General features: G+C 37.2%; 1 protein-coding gene across 2 annotated transcripts in view; it reads left to right on the top strand.

The window, feature by feature from the left end:
• Positions 1-17,575, top strand: part of BRCA2 (BRCA2 DNA repair associated) — a 37,253-nt gene that overhangs the window by 13,200 nt on the left and 6,478 nt on the right. For both annotated transcript variants that reach the window (XM_032204598.1, XM_032204606.1), the window contains exons 10-19: positions 234-4,994; positions 5,822-5,914; positions 9,247-9,316; positions 9,755-10,173; positions 11,081-11,271; positions 11,867-12,054; positions 13,460-13,630; positions 13,913-14,258; positions 14,990-15,145; positions 17,302-17,446. In XM_032204598.1, coding sequence (XP_032060489.1) covers positions 234-4,994; positions 5,822-5,914; positions 9,247-9,316; positions 9,755-10,173; positions 11,081-11,271; positions 11,867-12,054; positions 13,460-13,630; positions 13,913-14,258; positions 14,990-15,145; positions 17,302-17,446 — 6,540 coding nt within the window. The remainder of the gene's footprint in view (positions 1-233; positions 4,995-5,821; positions 5,915-9,246; positions 9,317-9,754; positions 10,174-11,080; positions 11,272-11,866; positions 12,055-13,459; positions 13,631-13,912; positions 14,259-14,989; positions 15,146-17,301; positions 17,447-17,575) is intronic.

Below are 17,575 nucleotides of genomic sequence, written 5' to 3'. Positions count from 1 at the left end.
CATTAACTGCAGGCTACTCATTTGTTTCAGGTTACTAGAACATGATTAGATGAGACCAATCACCAGTCTTGTTGAGGCATTCACATTTGAAAACCTATGAATGCTACCAGCATTAGGCATATATAGAAATGATCTTATGCGACAAAATTATATGACAATTTGAATTTGCATTTGTTAGAATAAATGAGGACTGTTTTATTAATGTATTTTTTTTCTAACGTCTCTTCTTGTAGACTCTTTGCTTTGTGCTGAGAGGCAACTGAATATCAAGGAAGATAACTTGAGCACTTCTGTAAAAAAGGATCTAGAGGATAACTCATCCTTCGACAGTAGGCTGAAACAACAAGAGCTGAGGAACTTGGGGAAAGACACCAGAGAGTATCAACCTGCTACCTCATTAAAATGCTTAGAAGTATCCAACCATCAGAAAGAAGATACAACAGATTCTTTAAATAGTGAAAGAATTTCAAATATAAAACGAAAGGTTCTAAGTGCAGCGTGCCTAATGGCAAGAAGACGTTCCAGATTGTTTCCTGAAGACTGCTGCTTAGAGAAAGGCGAGGAAGATACGTCTATGAGTCGTAATGTGAACAATGGAGCTACTGTCCCTCAGAGCCTGAAAGGACAACCGGTGCAGTCTTTTCCTAGTAATAATGATTGCTTGCTTGATGTGTGCCATGACACTACGTCTGTGACAAACAGAGATGTCAATAAGACTTTGAGTCAGATCAACTTTGGCATAAATAGAGTCAGCAGTGACTCTTGTAGTAAAATATCAGCTGATGAAAAGCATGCTACGGACCCATTGGCTGTAGTTGAACACAGACAAGTACTTGCACCTGTGGGAATGAATTGTTCAGGAGATGACAGGATCAAATTAAAACAATGCGGAAAAAAAGATGTAGCTGCCTTTTCAGGAGATGTAGCTGACAATCAAGAAACAAGGTCAGTTAAAAGCGATGAAAGCCCAGAAGCAGCTGCTTGCAATAAAGTAGCTGCAGAGATTGTTGAAGAATTGTTGGATTGTGTAGATGATAATTCTTTAATCGAAGTGATTTCTGAAGAAGATAAACAAGTACCACCTATATATTCCCACAAAAAGCCAAATGAGAACCTAGAGCATGAAGGGAAATCATCGGGAATTGTTAATGTATGCAGGTCAAATCTGAGCTTTGGTGGCTTCCAGACTGCTTCCAATAAGCAGATTAAATTCTCTGAAGACAGTATAGCAAAAGGCAAAATGCTGTTCAAAGATATTGAAAATGAATGCTTTGAAGCTTCTTACGTGGAAAGAGGCAGAAATTTTTCAAATCAAGTTCAAAAGGAAAATGTGTTTTCTTCCAATTTGGAAAGCAAATTGGGCAGTGCTTTATCTGGTTCACAGACAAGGTGCACACAGTTTACTCCACATAAAGTTGATTTGTGTCAAAACTTCCCCAGAAGTCTGCATTCCTTGCAAGAACTTAATCAGACTTTGACAGCAAGCCAAGAAGCTGAAATTGCCGAAATTTCCAGTATCTTGGAAGAAACAGGCAGTCAGTTTGAATTTACGCAGTTTAGAAGGCAAAGTAACGTGATCCAGTCTGTTGAAAAACAAGACATTGTAACTGTAGAAATGCACGGAGCTGCAAATGTGGAAAATAATTCAGAATCGTGGAAAGATACTGATCCCTGTAGCACTTTTAAATCTGAAAATCAAGTAAGAAATGACAAGTATTGTAGTACATGGAAAGACACAAATGAGGAATGTAAAATGGTAGAATATGAAAAAGAAAACAGAGTGCTTTTCCATAAAAGTAGTGAGGAGGTTACTTTCTCAGACAGAGATGAAAGTGGAGTATCTGACGGTGAGAGCTTTCCAGTACCTGTACAGGCCAGCGTTTCTAATTTTGTAGGTTTTACTTCAGCTGGAGGTAAAAAAATAAATATTTCTAAGGCAGCTTTGACCAGATCTGCAGAGCTTTTCAAGGACTTGGATGATAACTATTTATTGAAATCTTCAGAAACTAATACTGGATGTGGCAATTCAAAGGGCAGCAGGGGCATGTCTTCTAACTGGAATTCTTTTAGGTGCCTGACAAAAGAAAACAAAGGTGTTTCAAACATCAACAGCATAGGTGCGATTTCCCATGCATGTTCCGTTTCCCACCATTCAGAGAATGTTGGTACACCCGAAAAGGAAAATAAAGAAAACTGGACGGAAAGATTAATAAGTGATGATGAACGTGTTGATTTTTGTCGTGCTAATGCTAGGCATTCTGCCTATGGAATGCGAAACAGTCCAACATCCATTCAAGAACAGAACCGGAATCATAAAATTCCCAAACAAGTTTTGAATCCAGGGGATTGCCAAGCTGAAGATAGCTTACAAGAAGACTCTCTGTATGTAACGTGTCTAGGAGATGCTACTGCCACTGCAGAATATTGTGATTTAAGTATATCAGATGAAATGGAAAACCTGTTCCCTGCTGAGAAAGGAGAAGACAGCAGGCAGAAAGATGTACACTTGCCCCAGAAATTTCAAACTTCTGATGATGCTATATCCGTTTCTGATGGTCCTTTAGACAATTCTCTACATGGCCTCAGTGTAAATTGTGGAGAAAGAGACGTAGATGTTTCAGAGAACTCTGATAAACAAAAGACAACTGGTATCAATATTGAAGGAGAAGACACCACAGGTGAAAGCCTGTTTGTGAATGAAAGCAGAATAAAAATAGGCTCCTACCAACATCATCAAGTACCTTTTGAGCAAGAGGTGGATGCTGAACCAAGTGAAGTTAAGGGAAGTTATCTGACTGGTTTCCAGACTGCTAGTGGCAAGAAAATAACAATTGCTGATGGATTTTTGGCTAAAGCTGAGCAGTTTTTTTCAGAAGATGATGTTGATTTAGGGAAAGAACATAATGACAATTTTGAGGACCACATAAAGAACAGGAAACGTAGTGTAAACTGCGGTAAAGGCTGTGACTTACGTATTGACAATGTTGCTCAATGTGATGCAGAAATACTTAATTGTAATAAAAAGCTTATTTCTGAAGAACCTGGGATTCGAATTAAGCAGACAAGAGGAAGTAGTCCCACTAAGCAAGCTGTGATTCTTGACAGCGTTAAAGTAGATGCATTCGCTAATATAGGTGAAGATAGTGAAAGAAATTTGGTAGCTGCATATGAAAAAGCTGATGTCCAACCTGGAAAGTCAGAACTAGAATCTCTTTCTGAATGGGAAAGTAAAGCTTTAAGTAGAACTTCTTTGTCTGAAGATGGAAAATTGTTTGCAGAGATGGATGTGGAATGCTCAGCAAACAAGAAGGATAAATCAGAAAGTGTATATGATTTTCCTATGCAGTCAGCTACATCTCTGCCTTCAATGAAGGTATCAAGTAACCCTGTGGACAATTCTGTGCCTTGTGATGTGAAAAATACTTTATTCGTTGAGGATAGTAGCAAATCTGATCAGTCTGTCCTTAAAGCTTATAGCAGTGTCTCACAAAGTCACTTTCCTCAGTTGAACAGCGACAGCAAGGAATTTGACGTACAACATTTAAATCAACCTTGTTCTAATACCAGCTGCTTTGCAGACACAGCTCTTACTGCTCACCAAAAGCAGTTGGAAGTTGGCCTTCCTGGAGGTGGAACTAATTTAGCCTGCTTGCAAGAAACATCACTTAATTTTAATGATACAAATCCAAAGGGTGGTCTGAAACAAACCGTGTTTAGTACAGCAAAAGGTAAAGCTGTCTTTGTTTCGGAAAGCGCGTTAGCACGTGTCAGACAAATGTTTCAAGAAGACTACGGTGAATCTGTAAAACATGAAATGAAAACCAAATCAAGTACTAATCAAATGGAAATTGCTGGAAATTCATCTTTAGTCATTCCTGCTGAGCATCTTAATTCTACCAAGTTTCTAGATGCTACAAAAAGAGAGGGGAATTCAGCAGCATCTCATTTCACTGATGGAAACCTGAATGCTAGTGAAAATGGTCAGCAAGATGCAAACCTGTTTGAAGATGAAATTTCTGTTCCAAATTCTCAGGTGCAAGGCTTTGGACAGAATACCGAGCTTCTGGGACACGTGCCTGTGCCAGATAAGCAGATAAAGCAGTCAGATTCTTCTACAAACAACCTTGGATTTTTCAGTACAGCAAGTGGCAAGCCTGTACAACTCTCAGAAGAGTCACTAAAGAAAGCTAGGCAGCTCTTTTCTGAGATGGAAAGTAGCCATTCATCAGGATTACAAGAATTTCAGGTTGAGGGAGATGCTGAAAAATCTGAAAAACTTGCTGAAGAGGTATTTCCTAGGAAAATGCAGCTAGAAGAGAGGGAAAATGCCAGCACTAAAATGATTCCAGGTCCTGCTTTTGGGTTCAGCACTGCAAGCGGAAAGCAGGTAACGGTCTCAGAAAATGCCTATCAGAAAGCAAAGGCAATTCTAAAAGAATCGGATGAATTTTTAAGCAGTGAGCTCTGCGTTATAGATCAACTTCATGCAATTAAAGAGAGCGGTCAACGTACCAAGTCTCAAACTGGTAACGTGATCTCAGAATCCCAAACTGACAAAAGCTGCGATGAACTTGACTTTAAAAGCATCCACCCTGAGGAAATGAAGTCGTTTTCAAGCTCTCACCACCTCAGGATGCCTGAGTATGTACCACATAGTAAGAAAAACAGCCAGTTGGCATTATTTAAAAATAGCTTTAAGCAAGAAGAGACTGGACCTGTCAGAAAAGGGCTGAATCTGGGGATGAAAACAGAGTCTGAAGCAGTTTCATGCAGCGCTACCGCTAGAGCAGAAATTAATGATGAGCTGTTCCAAACTCCAAAAAATCACTTCAAAGATGGCGCTGTGGGAAATGAAAAAGCTTCTGTAGGAGATCATCTTTCAGATCCTGGAGCAAAGACTAATTCTGCGCAGTCCTTCTGTGGCAAAACATCAGATAAAAGCTTTCAAAATAAGACTTTTGGGAAGAGGCACTTCGAGGAAAAAAACTCACTTGGTAGGTCTTAGTCTTATATATGTTAAATGCCATAACAATAGTTGTTTGGTTTTTGTTTTGTTGTTTGTGTTTTTTTTTTTTTTCCTATTTAACATTGATATTTATTTTTTCAGGTCTTCTAGAAATGGGTGTTCTTTACCTTAATGTCAATGACAGAATTCCTTGCTGCAAACAATGATTTCTCTACTTTGCAGCCTTAAATGCACAGTACAAGCTAAATTTATGATTATTAATTTTGAAGGTTTTAATTTTTGAAGTGGTTTTTTTTTTTTTTTTGGTTTTGTTTTATCATAACATTATGGAAGAAATCTCCTTTTCTCTGTTTTTTTTTTTTTTTTTTATTCTCTGCACAAATCTAGTGGATTGGTTTTGTTTTCATTGGAAAATGAGAATGAGTATTTCTGTCTTCACCATTTTGTGCCCTGTAGGCAAGGCCAAAGTTTCATGTATGTTGAGACTGGCAGTCTGATACGAAAACTTGTTGGTTTAAAAGTGCAGCCTCTTACCATCTAAAACTGATAGGATAAAGCTCGCAGGTTTTGATTTGGAGGGAACAGACCTACTGACTAGAAAACAGTCTAACAGGCTTCGTTATCTGGAGTCTTAAAACCATTCCTGGTAGCACCACACAAGCATCCTGTGCAGAAGAGAGCCTTGCAAATGTGCCAAAGTAACACTGTTAGGAAAGGGTGTTTGAGACAAGAGTGATCTGAAAACTTGTTAATTCTGTTAATTCTCCTTGAATATTTTATTTAAAAACTTAGTTGAGCTATAAGAAAATGAACTTAAAAAGGAGATCTCTCTCTAAATCTGTGTTTTTTTCCTAGGAGAACCTCCAATTAAAAGACAGCTGCTGCTTGAATTTGACAAGACAAAGATGCCCCCCAGATCTCTGAAAGCTTCAAAAAGCACTCCTGAGGGTAATTTCAGTGTTCTAAGCAGTAATCTGGTGCTGGGTGTTACCTTTAAAGTTCTTCAATTTCTGATTAACGTATAATGATTGCTTAACCAATTCTTTTATCAATATAGTCATGAAAATTCAGGGAAACTGCTGTGGTAATGTCTCCTCTCACTTTAAATCACTTGATTAGTGGTACACTAGTATCATGTTAGACTGTACTGCTTCTGCAAGAACTCTATCTTATGTCTAGCACAGTAGGAATTCAGCTTATAATCCTAAAGCTCGCAAATACCAGCCACAGTAAGAGGAGGTTTTAGTGATGTATAATTTCTCAATTAAAAATTGTATTTATGGGAAAATAAGAAGGTGCTGGTAACTTTTATTATATAATAATTTGTGAGGAATATGCTTACTGATAAGTGTATTACAGATGATTTTAATGTTTTGAGCCAGTACTGTGGAGGTTCCTGAAAGTGAAATCAAGGTTTTAAAGTTTGAGCTGATTCTTTACGTGAAGACTGATTAGGGTGTTAGGTTAATGGGATTTTTGGTTACTGCTTTTCCTTATGGGATATGCTGTGTCTTTTGAGGAACTCCTTCTTTCTAAGCACTGCATGTTTTCACCTAGAATTCAGTAGCAGCATTCATCTAGAAAGTCAGAAACGCACATACAGCTAGTAATTATTGCCAGACAGCCTTAGAGGAGAGAGGTTTCTTTACAGCTTCTGCTTTTTGAAGCCTTGGAAATGATACAGAGTATAAAAGAATCCAATTTGGGTGGATTGTTCTGATGCTCCAGGATACTTCCCCTTTCATACACACACTGCTGTCACAGGGCTAGGTAGCTCTGAACTGTTTCATGCGCCTCGTTAGTATCACTTCCATTTCAAATTGTCTCAGCCCTGTATGCTCTAACCTAGATAGTGACCCCCATCACTCAGTACAGGAGTTTAAAAGCCTCATCTTCCTGTTTCTCTCTCGCTACAGCTTCAAGAGAAGTATCATCCACTTTAATGTAGAAAAAATTGATCATTAAGTGGTTGCTAATGTTATTTTTGAGATCTTTGGTCTTTTTGGTCTGCCTTTATTGTACCGTTAAGGAGGTACCAGCCATTCATTGTTACTCTAAGGGGAATTATACCTGAATTCCATTTGCAAGTGGGAATTACAAAATGGGATGTTTGAATATCCCATTTAAACTACTTTTATTCCAATTCTTCAAAACGTCCCCCTAGATTTTAAGAAGAAAGTTGAAAGGGGGGTCATACTTAATCTCAGATTTTGAATGTTTTCCTTTGCTGCAATACATTCAAGGAAAAAAAAAGAATCTTTTTAGTAGATCGTGGGAAATTAAAACTGCTTTTCTGGAACACCTCATTTCAAACACAATTTCTTATGTACTTGATGTCCACTTGTACCTAGTTGTCAACAAAGCTGGCTGACTTCGTGCAGTACAGTAGCACCAAGAACAATTCTAGATATCTTAGTAACTGTAACTTACCTATCTATATTAGTGCACAGAAAAGATTTTGTAACAAGAGAGTTGGCTCCTTTTGAACAAACTTGTTTGTTCCTGAATGCCGCCCTAAGTTTGTTCTAAGCATGAAAACGATGGTTTGAAGAAAACTTTAAGTGGAATTTGTAAGCTGCTGCCAGAGAATAATTGTCTACCCTTCATCCATAAATATTATCCTGCCCTGCAGCAGAATGTGAACAGTGTTATTCTTTGGTGGAACAACTGAGACCAGTTCTAATATCCAGAATAGTCCTGCTCCTGACTTCTGGAACATGTGGCATCTTGTGTATATGACTTGTCATCTGAAACTTCCTCTTCCCAGCACAAAGGAGTTCCAATTCCAGGCAGACGTGATTTAGATGCGTTGATAATTCTGAGATAAGTGTGTCCTCAGAAAGATCAAAGGAGGAGTTTGTGTGAATGTGCCTTTTCTGTTGAAAACTGTTGTGTTGTGTTTTTTGTTTTTTTTTTTTAGGAAAAAAAAAGTTGCTAAATGAGTTTTAAATTAAATAGGAAGCCTCTCTGGAACTAAATATATGTTAAACATTTCCCTTTAAGGAGCCTAAAACACCCCTCGCAGGCTCACAAATGGGAGCTTTTGAGAGTTGAGCAGTATAGTCATTTATCTTTTAGATCTGTCTCAACTAGTGTGAAGAATTGAGGCTCAATAAGGGAGGGTGTCAGCTCATACTTGTTTTCCAACCTGTGATTTTACTGCCAAGAACCTTAAGTAAAACAAGTCAGAACTTCTTTATGACCCCAGATGTGTTGGAATTGATTCTGCATTTACAGTTTCTTCAAATTACTGCTGTTTTACTCACACTTCATGCTTGCTATACAGTTTGATACCAAACAAGGGGAGGTGACATTTTCTTAGATTTTTCTTTTTTGTCACAAAAGGCAGCACATGGCTGAATGTCATCTTTACCAAGCTCTTCATAAATATTTGTTTTCTAGAGAAAATCATCTGTAAGAAAGTTAGAAATTTCTAAACTGGAAAAAAAAAAAAAAAAAGCTACATGAGGCTAACCTCAAGTTTTAATTTATCAGGGATATATTTATTGGGCCACGTATGATTATTAAAAGAGGAGAGCACTAATGTTGTTCCTTGAAAATTAATTTTGCACTTACAAAGAGCTACCAGCAGGCTCCTGACAATTCTATTTTCCTCACTTTTTCCCTTTTACCCACCATAAGATTTCTTAGGAACCTGTAGAAGTCTTCACTCCCAGTGTCAGACTGTCTCTTTTAGGGGTTTTCGGTTTGTGTTCATTGGTCTGTGACAACCTGTATATATTTTGTTTAACTGCTATGGGTAATTATGCTGCTTAGATCAAACATATTGGCAAAATAACTTAGATCCCAAAGTATGTTAGTCACTGAAATGGCAATTAGAAATAATATTTCTAGTGGTAGTAAGATTATGAGACAGATTTGTGCCTTATTTATTGTAATGTTTAGAAACACTGAAGATGGTTGCTTTTTCTCCTATATGTGGTTTGTATCAGTGCTGTTGAAAAAGAGCTCAATAATCAAGAGCTCTATCAGTAAGATTAGCCTTGGAAACTCTAAATGTATTCTGCCTGGTTGTTTTTTCTAGATATGTTTTTTGTTCATTGAAGGTTAACTAGGAAAACGAGTGGGTTTATCAACATCGAAGATATTCTATACAAAGATGTTATTACCTGTAAAAGCCACAAAGCTATTTAAATCGCATGTGTAAATTACTGTAAATGCATATTCCTATATGTAGCATATATGAATATAGAATAAATGTGCTGTAAATATCTATCCATGTAATGTACCATTTCAAACTTTTTTTTTCCTAATTACAGGCATTTTCAAAGACAGAAGAAAATTTTTGTACCATGTTCCTTTAAAACCAGTGACTTGTCAGCCATTTGGGTGAGAAATGTATACATTTTAGTTTTTCTAATGCAATTTTTTTTAAATGTTGCAAGTTCTTGTGACTTTTTAAAAAACATATAGTAGTAACTTGCAACCCAATTTTATAACAACCCAATTTTATAAAAGACTAATAATAGACTAATAAAAGACTAATAATTTTATAAAAGACTAATAATTTTACTTCAAAACAAACAAGTTACCATACAACACACGTTGTTCCTGTAGAGTGGTAAGATGCTAAACAAGTTTTACACTTGTATTTCTATTTTTGTTAAATAAAAATTAAGTGTTCAGGTTTAAAAGTATCAAAAACTAATATTTTGTCTTTTTATTGATGCAGTTTTGAAAAGGTAACATTACTAAATTAAGAATGTTGAAGCTCTGAAAAAGAATTTTATCAGAAAGCTGAAACCTGTACGTTTTTTGTCTCTATAGGGCTACTAAGGAACGACAAGAAGTCAGGAATCCTACTCTTACTTTACCAGACCAAGACTTCAAAGGATTTAAATCTAAACCTGCCATTTTTCAGCACTGTGCCCTAAGGCAGTCTTCAAATGATGCTTCCAGATTGTCTTCTCCGCATAAGGCCTCAGCCCAAGAGAGTGAAGAAAAAAGAAATTTGTACAAATCTGGCAAAACTGCTAAAACTTTTGTTCCACCCTTCAAAACCAAGCTGACTTTTTCTACAAGTGAACAAGGCAGTAGCAAGAGATGTGACTCACCAATCAGCAAAAATATGACTGAAGAAAGGGAAGTAAATCAGATCACAATTGAAAAAGATACTGCTGAAACTCGAGATCACCCATCTTGCATCCTGCATGCAGCAGACACTGACTTAGAAAATGGCAATTTAGGTATTTTTGGATTTTGATCACTTACCTATAGCGAATGCTATCGGAATTGAACCCATGAGTGGTTTTGCATATTCTCTCAGACTTTTTTTTTTTTTTTTAATAAAAAGAAACTGATTCCTATGGTGTTTTTTGTAGGGAAATCAGGAAATAATTACTTTTCTAAGACTCTATATTGCACTCCTAACAATTTCATCTCCAAAGTTAATTAAGAACATGAAAAAATTGTTTTCACAGAGTAGCTCAGACACAAGATGCAAGGTGGAGTATATTTCATTTGATTTTTTTATACTCAAGTAAAATGTGCTTGGAACCTTAAAGATTAGCCTTGGTAATCTTTCACTATTATAGAAGCTTGTATTCATTCTGTTTTCCAACTAAAATATAGGGCTGACTCGGTCTTTTTCAAAGAAGCAGAGATTGAATTTTCAGCTTTGACTTTCTTTAGCATGTGGACTTGCACATTTGAAGATTCAAGAAAGCTTAGAAGGAGTATAACTTACATAACTATTACAATCAAATAATTTGGTTTTCTTCACACAGACTCGTGTATATTGATTTAAACAGGTGCGTGAGCATCTGCAAAGTTAGAGCCCCTATTTGCAGGTCAAAATCTCAGGATTATGGATGCTGCAGTCATTATCAACCGGTTTATGTTCATTTGGAGCTTCCTGTGAAGAGTTCATTCTGAAGAAGTGAAATATATGTTATATTAATTCCTGATATTATGTATTATAAATATTATTTAATGTCTTCAGTTAGCACTGCTGGATATTTTGACTGCAGGTTCTAAAAATCTGGATAGTGGCTTAGAAAACAAGCTTCTCTGAGTCTGCTTTTATTCTGTGACTGTATATCCTAAGTTGATATATATATTGTAAAAAGCTTTTGATGTTGTTTTTCTTTGCAGTTATGAGCAAGATGATGGCAAATCTCCGCTGCGCTAGAGATCTACAGGAAATGAGAATTAAAAAGAAATTCAGGCAAAATATTAGCTCACAGCCAGGCAGCCTTTATGTCATTAAAACATCTGCAAGGAATAGAATCTCTCTGAAAACTGCAGTAGAAGAAAAGTCTCCCAGCTTTTATTCTACAGAAGAGGTACAGTGACACCTTTTTACTGTGTCTTTCCAGGGCTGTGTTCGTTAAAACTAGCAAACAAAAAGTCGGTAGCTTTTGATGAATATATCCATTAACTGACATCTCTGCAGTTTTGAGATAAGCATTTACAGTAGCTCTTGAAGCAGTTGCTGCATTGTTAGGTAGCTTTGCGTATCCACGGTTTATAAGACTGTTCAGAATAATGGGGATCATAAATGTCTCTGTAGTGTTGTAGTCAAACAAGGAAAAAATCCACCAATGGTAGCTGCTACTGCCTTCTAACCTATGTGAAAAGCTGTCTTAAGATAACACATGGTTAACATTTAAGCTCAGGTAAGTCAAGATCAAAAGCTTCTTGCTTTTGGTACGGCGTTTTGTTTGTTTTTTTTTTTTTGAAGCACACCATGATGTCATGATGTCCTGTTTGGTGAGTTCCTGTATTCTTGGATTACGTATGAAATGACAAGGTCATACAGAACAGTCTCTAGCTCGAGAAGATAACTTAACATGAGTATAGCATTAGACATGAAAGCTCTCAGATGAATTCCTACTGGATTGTCATTGTCTTTTGTCATTTTCATCTAATTTTTTGCAGCTTTACAGACACGGTGTTTCAAAACATTGCGTACAAGTTAACAGCACAAACGCAGAATCGTTCCAGTTCCTCATCAAAGACTTCTTCAGTAAGGAGTATTTATTAGCTGGAAATGGGATCCAGCTTGCTGATGGAGGGTGGCTGATACCTACAGATGAGGGAAAGGCTGGAAAAAAGGAGTTTTACAGGTATTGTTTCTTACGAACTTGAGGCAGGTGTGCTCTTTATTAATTTTTGATTCCCATTGCTGGAATAAATCTAACACTACTTTTTGACTGCATTTTTAGTACACCTCTGTTAGTGTAAATGAAGATACTGTAGATTTATAAATTGACTATGTAGACTAATGGTGTTAGTGATCTTCGTTGGGCATGAAGGAAAACAAAAAGTCAATTTAGAAAATTTCTGGAGATTCTTCTCCAGTGTAAATTGTCCAGAAAAATGTTAATATTATTGTTAATTTATCACTTTTGTTTAATAGCATTGATAGGTTTTGCTTTTTCAAATGGAAGAGGATTCATTTCTGTTGTGCTCTAGTTTGAGTGTGGGAATGAAGTTTGCTGGGGGAAGAGTTGCAGAACATGGGTGCAAATGTTTTTATTTTTTTTTAAAGCTGACTTATGAAAATAACTTAATTTGCAGTATGATTTGAAGGAAGGCAAGATTTCAGTAGGAAAAATCACTGATTATTTCAGGCTTTCTTTGGATGTATATATAAGAAGCAGAAAAAATGCACGAACAACCCTTGCTCTTGCATTATCCCGGGTCCTTCTGTGTCTCCTTTTGCAGGTCATTTAAGATGAACTGATAAAAGAAGTATGCATTGACTGCATCTGTCCTAAACACTTCAATAGAAATTGTTTTGTGTTAATGTAAGCAAATTCATACATTATAACTTAATCAAAAGCACATGCAGCAGAACAACTAGCATACTGTTGCATTAGCAAAACTTCAGAAAATTTTAAGTATTTTAATATTAAAATCTTGAGCCTTCCTGACAAGTCGGAACTTGATGTTTTGGTGGGCCTTAAATTGTGTTCTGATCAGTCTAACAACTTATTTGAATCTTTGGTTTAATTCCTTCTCTGTTTCCTTCAGTGAAACAGCCTTCCTAGTGACTGGCTGAGTGGGAAAAGTCAGAGATTTCCAAATCAACTTAAACAGTTCATGGTGGTACTGCTTGGAATCAACACAGAATGAAGCATTGCTTAAATAGCCAAACAATGGGGACAAGCAAAGCAAGCAGGAGATATTCTGGGGCTGCAAGAGAGTAGAGCATGCTTCTGTCCCTCGATGCTATAACTGTGAACCAGAGAGGGCATGCCCCTGGAGCTACTGCCAGGGTCAAAGGTTCATTTCAAGAACAGCTGCATGTACACACAGACATGCTGTCAAAGCTTATAAGGACAAAACTTCAGTATTCAGACAATAACCAGACCAGGCTAGGGAATGTAACCTTCCTGTTTACACCATAATAAATACTCCGTTGTTAATGTTGCCTATGTGCATACGCTGCATGTAATGCTAGGGAAAAATAGGCAAGTAAAAGCTGATAATAGATTTTGGGTTAATTTATTAACGATTTATCTGCAGGGCTCTCTGTGACACTCCTGGTGTGGATCCCAAGCTAATAACAGAGGCCTGGGTCTACAATCACTATAGGTGGATTGTATGGAAATTGGCAGCCATGGAAGTAGCTTTTCCACATGAATTTGCTACCAGGTGTTTGACACCAGAAACAGTGCTGTTGCAGCTGAAATATAGGTAAGCGTGTAGCAACACATTTGGAATTGTGACTGCGTGCTTTCTGCTCATAATATTATAAAATAAACATCTCTACTTTGCATTTAGTATTTATCAGAATGCTTGTTTTGTTGAACTTAAAACATACCAATATTAAAAAAGTACTGCATGTTATTTGCAAATATTTAGATAATTTTCACTTCTTCGTGTAGATGAAGCAATGATTTGCAACAATTGATTTTAAGGGGAAACAATGTGACAGATTTTGTTCAGTTTAACAGTGTAATGGCTTGTTTTCTGTAGGTATGACCTGGAAATTGATAAAAGCAAACGATCAGCAATCAAAAAAATAACGGAGAGAGATGATGCAGCAGGTAAAACACTTGTGCTGTGCGTTTCTAAAATCATATCACTGAACGCTGTAGCATCTCCCAGCAATAACAATATGGAAAGTAAAAAAGGAGCAGCAATAATTGAAGTTACTGATGGCTGGTATGGGATTAGAGCTCTTCTGGATCCACCCATCAAAGCTTTCCTACATAGAAGGAGGCTTACAGTTGGTCAGAAGATCATAGTACATGGAGCAGAACTCGTTGGCTCTCAGAATGGATGTACACCATTGGAAGCCCCAGATTCCCTTATGTTGAAGGTAAACCAAAATACTGGTTCAGCTTGCTTGGATGTGACTGAGAGATGGGACAGATGCTGTTTGCTTGAGCCATGCTGTAAGCTGGATGGGGTTGTGTAAACAGAAAAGGTTTTGTTGGGGTTGTATAAACAATTTTGTTGTAGTTTAATTACCACATTTGTACGACAAGATAGTTAACACTAGTCAGTAATGTAATACAAGTTTCTCTTCCAACAAAATAAACAGTATAAAAGTACCTTTTTTTTTTTTCTTCTATAAGATTCTGACAAGTTTTGCTGCATGTTTTATCCTTAACATGGTTAAGCACCAGGTTAGGAAAGGTGTTGATCCATCACAGACAGTATAAAAGGTTGAGGAAGAATTGGAGAAAAAAAGAGAGGGAGGGGTTTAGGAGGAGGCTTGACTTGTTTGAGGATGATTAAAGTGATGTGTGAAGTTTCAGCATAAAAATTTTGTTGCTCTGGTATAAAGCAATGACATATCTCATAGATGCTAATTTCCTAGAGAATCTTAACTCATCAAATCTGTCACAGCTGTTTAAAGTAAGCTTTTCAATGTGAAAAGAAACCTTGAAATGAAAACGCAGTCTGTTCAGGTGCAAAAATAAGAGTTCCTTAGTGAGGTCAATAGGTCAATATAAAAAACGAAAAAAACTTACTCAATCTAAAGGAAAGATTATCTCCTTCTGACCTACCAATGCCAGTTTATCGTTCAACATTTAACTTGTTCAGATTTCAGCAAACAGCACCCGCTGCGCACGATGGCACACAAAACTAGGATTTCACCGGGATCCCAGACCTTTCCCTTTGCCTCTGTCATCGCTTTACAGCGAGGGTGGTGCAGTGGGGTGTATTGATGTCATCATTCAAAGAACTTACCCTATTCAGGTATGGTATAAGTATTTTATGAATCTAACTGTTTCTATTAGATCTAATTTATCTCATAGCTAGTTTCTATATTGTTCTTCAAAGGTGCCATAATAGAGGCAGTTAAATAAAATCAAGAAATGGTACCATGATGTGTAAGCAGAAGTGGCTCTTGCAGTGTGCACATAATTAATTTTTCAGGAGTGGAGTATCCTGTTATAAGAAGAATTTCAATTTACACTCGGTATGTTCTGGCTTGCTTTGCTTCAGTCTCAAAAAGCCAGAAATGATTGACTGTGGGTTCAGTAATCTAAAAAGCATAATTCCTCTTAAAGGAGGAAAAAAAACATCGACAGTTTCAACTCTGAGTAGAAATGTGAAACCCATTTTTTTCCTGTCACTAACATATGTATCCCTGCAAAGAAGTTAAATATTTGATAACCTTTGGTAAGATTAATTTTGTCTTACTATACAACACAGCCAGCTACATAAAAGATCTGTTATTGAAAATATTATTTACAATACAACATGACTGTTGTATAAAATAGAGTGAAGATGTTTTAGATACAGTGAAGTCTGACCATATTTAAAGGATCTGTGGACATCAAGTGGTAACTACTTGGAATCATAGAACTTTATCACCTTTGTAGCCCTCCTTTGGACACCCTCTTATAGTTTTATATCCTTTTTATACTGTGGTGCCCAGAACTGCACGCAGTGCTTGAGGTGAGGCCGTACCAACACAAAGTAGAGCTTTTTGTAACAGTCCCAATTATGAAAAGAAACATGTTTTTTTTTCTTGGTAATCAGTCCTCTGAATGTTAACATGTTAGCCATGATACAATTTCTAGATTCTGTTAACTTTTTCTCAGAGAATGCTACACTTGACATGCACATACAGGGTTTTTCTTCATTGTTTGCTTTCTAAAATGATGTGTAACTGTTGGTCAATGCAGACTGAATTCCACTTTATTTGCCATATAAAGGTAATAGCAGTATTTAGCTTGAAACATTACTTTGATATTTAGATCATTATTTTAACGGAGGAAATTACAGCACTTATTACATGGACATCCTGGTAGACCTAACATCTACTTAGGTCCCAGAAAGGGCACAGTAATCTGTAATGCCATCACAGTGTGTGGCTTCCAGGCTGGGGAGGAAAGTGGTGCTTCATATCCTGCTGTTTCCAGAGATGGATGGGCAGATATGTTTGTTTGTTTTTATAAAAAGACCGAGAATCTTGCTCAGTCATACCAAAACGATAGGAAGACTTGAGCTATGTATCTCTTTTACCTCAAGCCAAGGGGTGTGGGAGTCACAGTAACTGTAATTAAAGTTGTCAGACTGTGAGCAGTGCAGGAAGTGGAAGGCGTGCAGTTAACGAGGCAGGCAGAGCCGATTTCAACAATTCACTGCCTCGTAAGGAGCAGTCCTACAGCTTTCCTCCTCCTGCTCCTGCCGTACTGTCCTGCTGCTTCTCTGTGCTCTACAGCTCAAACCAACCTCAAACTGCTATTTGTCTATTGCAATAGGAAACTGGTGTCTGGTACAATCAGGTAAATGCTAGGGCAGTGCAAGGTGGGGCTGTGCAGCAGAGAGGGAGACCACTTTGAGCTGCAGTGGCCTCTTTGTTTGGCCACCTATCTCTTCAAAGCACGCACTTGCCAAGCCGGCTCTGACACGGCTGTGGGCAAGGCTGTTATCCTGTGGAAACACTTCAAGATGAAAATGTTTAAGAGCATCTTTCACAGCATCTAATCTAGCAGGTTAAAACAGTCCAGTCAGCGCTGAAAGACAAGTTGGGTAGGATGCAGTTCTGGTATATTTTTGAGCACTGAGTTTGTTTTGTACCTAAATGTATCTACAAGTGGGATCCAGCTATCTTCTAAATTATATCATTGCCTATTATTATAAGCTATGGTTTATTCAGCTGTTAAATCACTGAAGTTTGACTACAGCTGCTCCATTCTGTCTGTGTATCTTTAAAGAGAAGATTTACCAACCACTGCTCTGTTTTGTTTTATTGTTTTCTTTTAACCTTGGATCTGTTATACTAAAAACTTCTAAACCTGTTCACTTTTAACTAGAAATGCTTTAAACAGTGAGTATTGGAGGGAAGATAGATGAGGTTAAAAATAGAAGGTCTGGGGTTTATTTAAATCTTTGTGTTTCAGTGGATGGAAAAGACATCAGCTGGCTCATATGTATTTCGTAACAGCCGAGCTGAAGAAAGGGAAGCTGCCAGGCATGCAGAGGATCAACAAAAGAAACTGGAAGCTCTATTTGCAAAAATCCAAGCAGAATTTGAAAAGCACGAAGGTAAAGATTTCATCATTTCAGAATATGTAATAACACAGAAACATTTTTGTTTCTGGGCACCAGGATTCTTGCCACACTGATCGTGAATTCTGGGTGCCTTCACGCTCGGATCTGTTTTGTTTGGGGGTG

The sequence above is a fragment of the Aythya fuligula genome, chromosome 1 (assembly GCF_009819795.1).
Source record: "Aythya fuligula isolate bAytFul2 chromosome 1, bAytFul2.pri, whole genome shotgun sequence".
NCBI classification, from domain to species: Eukaryota; Metazoa; Chordata; class Aves; order Anseriformes; family Anatidae; genus Aythya; species Aythya fuligula.
This window is presented reverse-complemented; position numbering and strand designations above follow the sequence as displayed.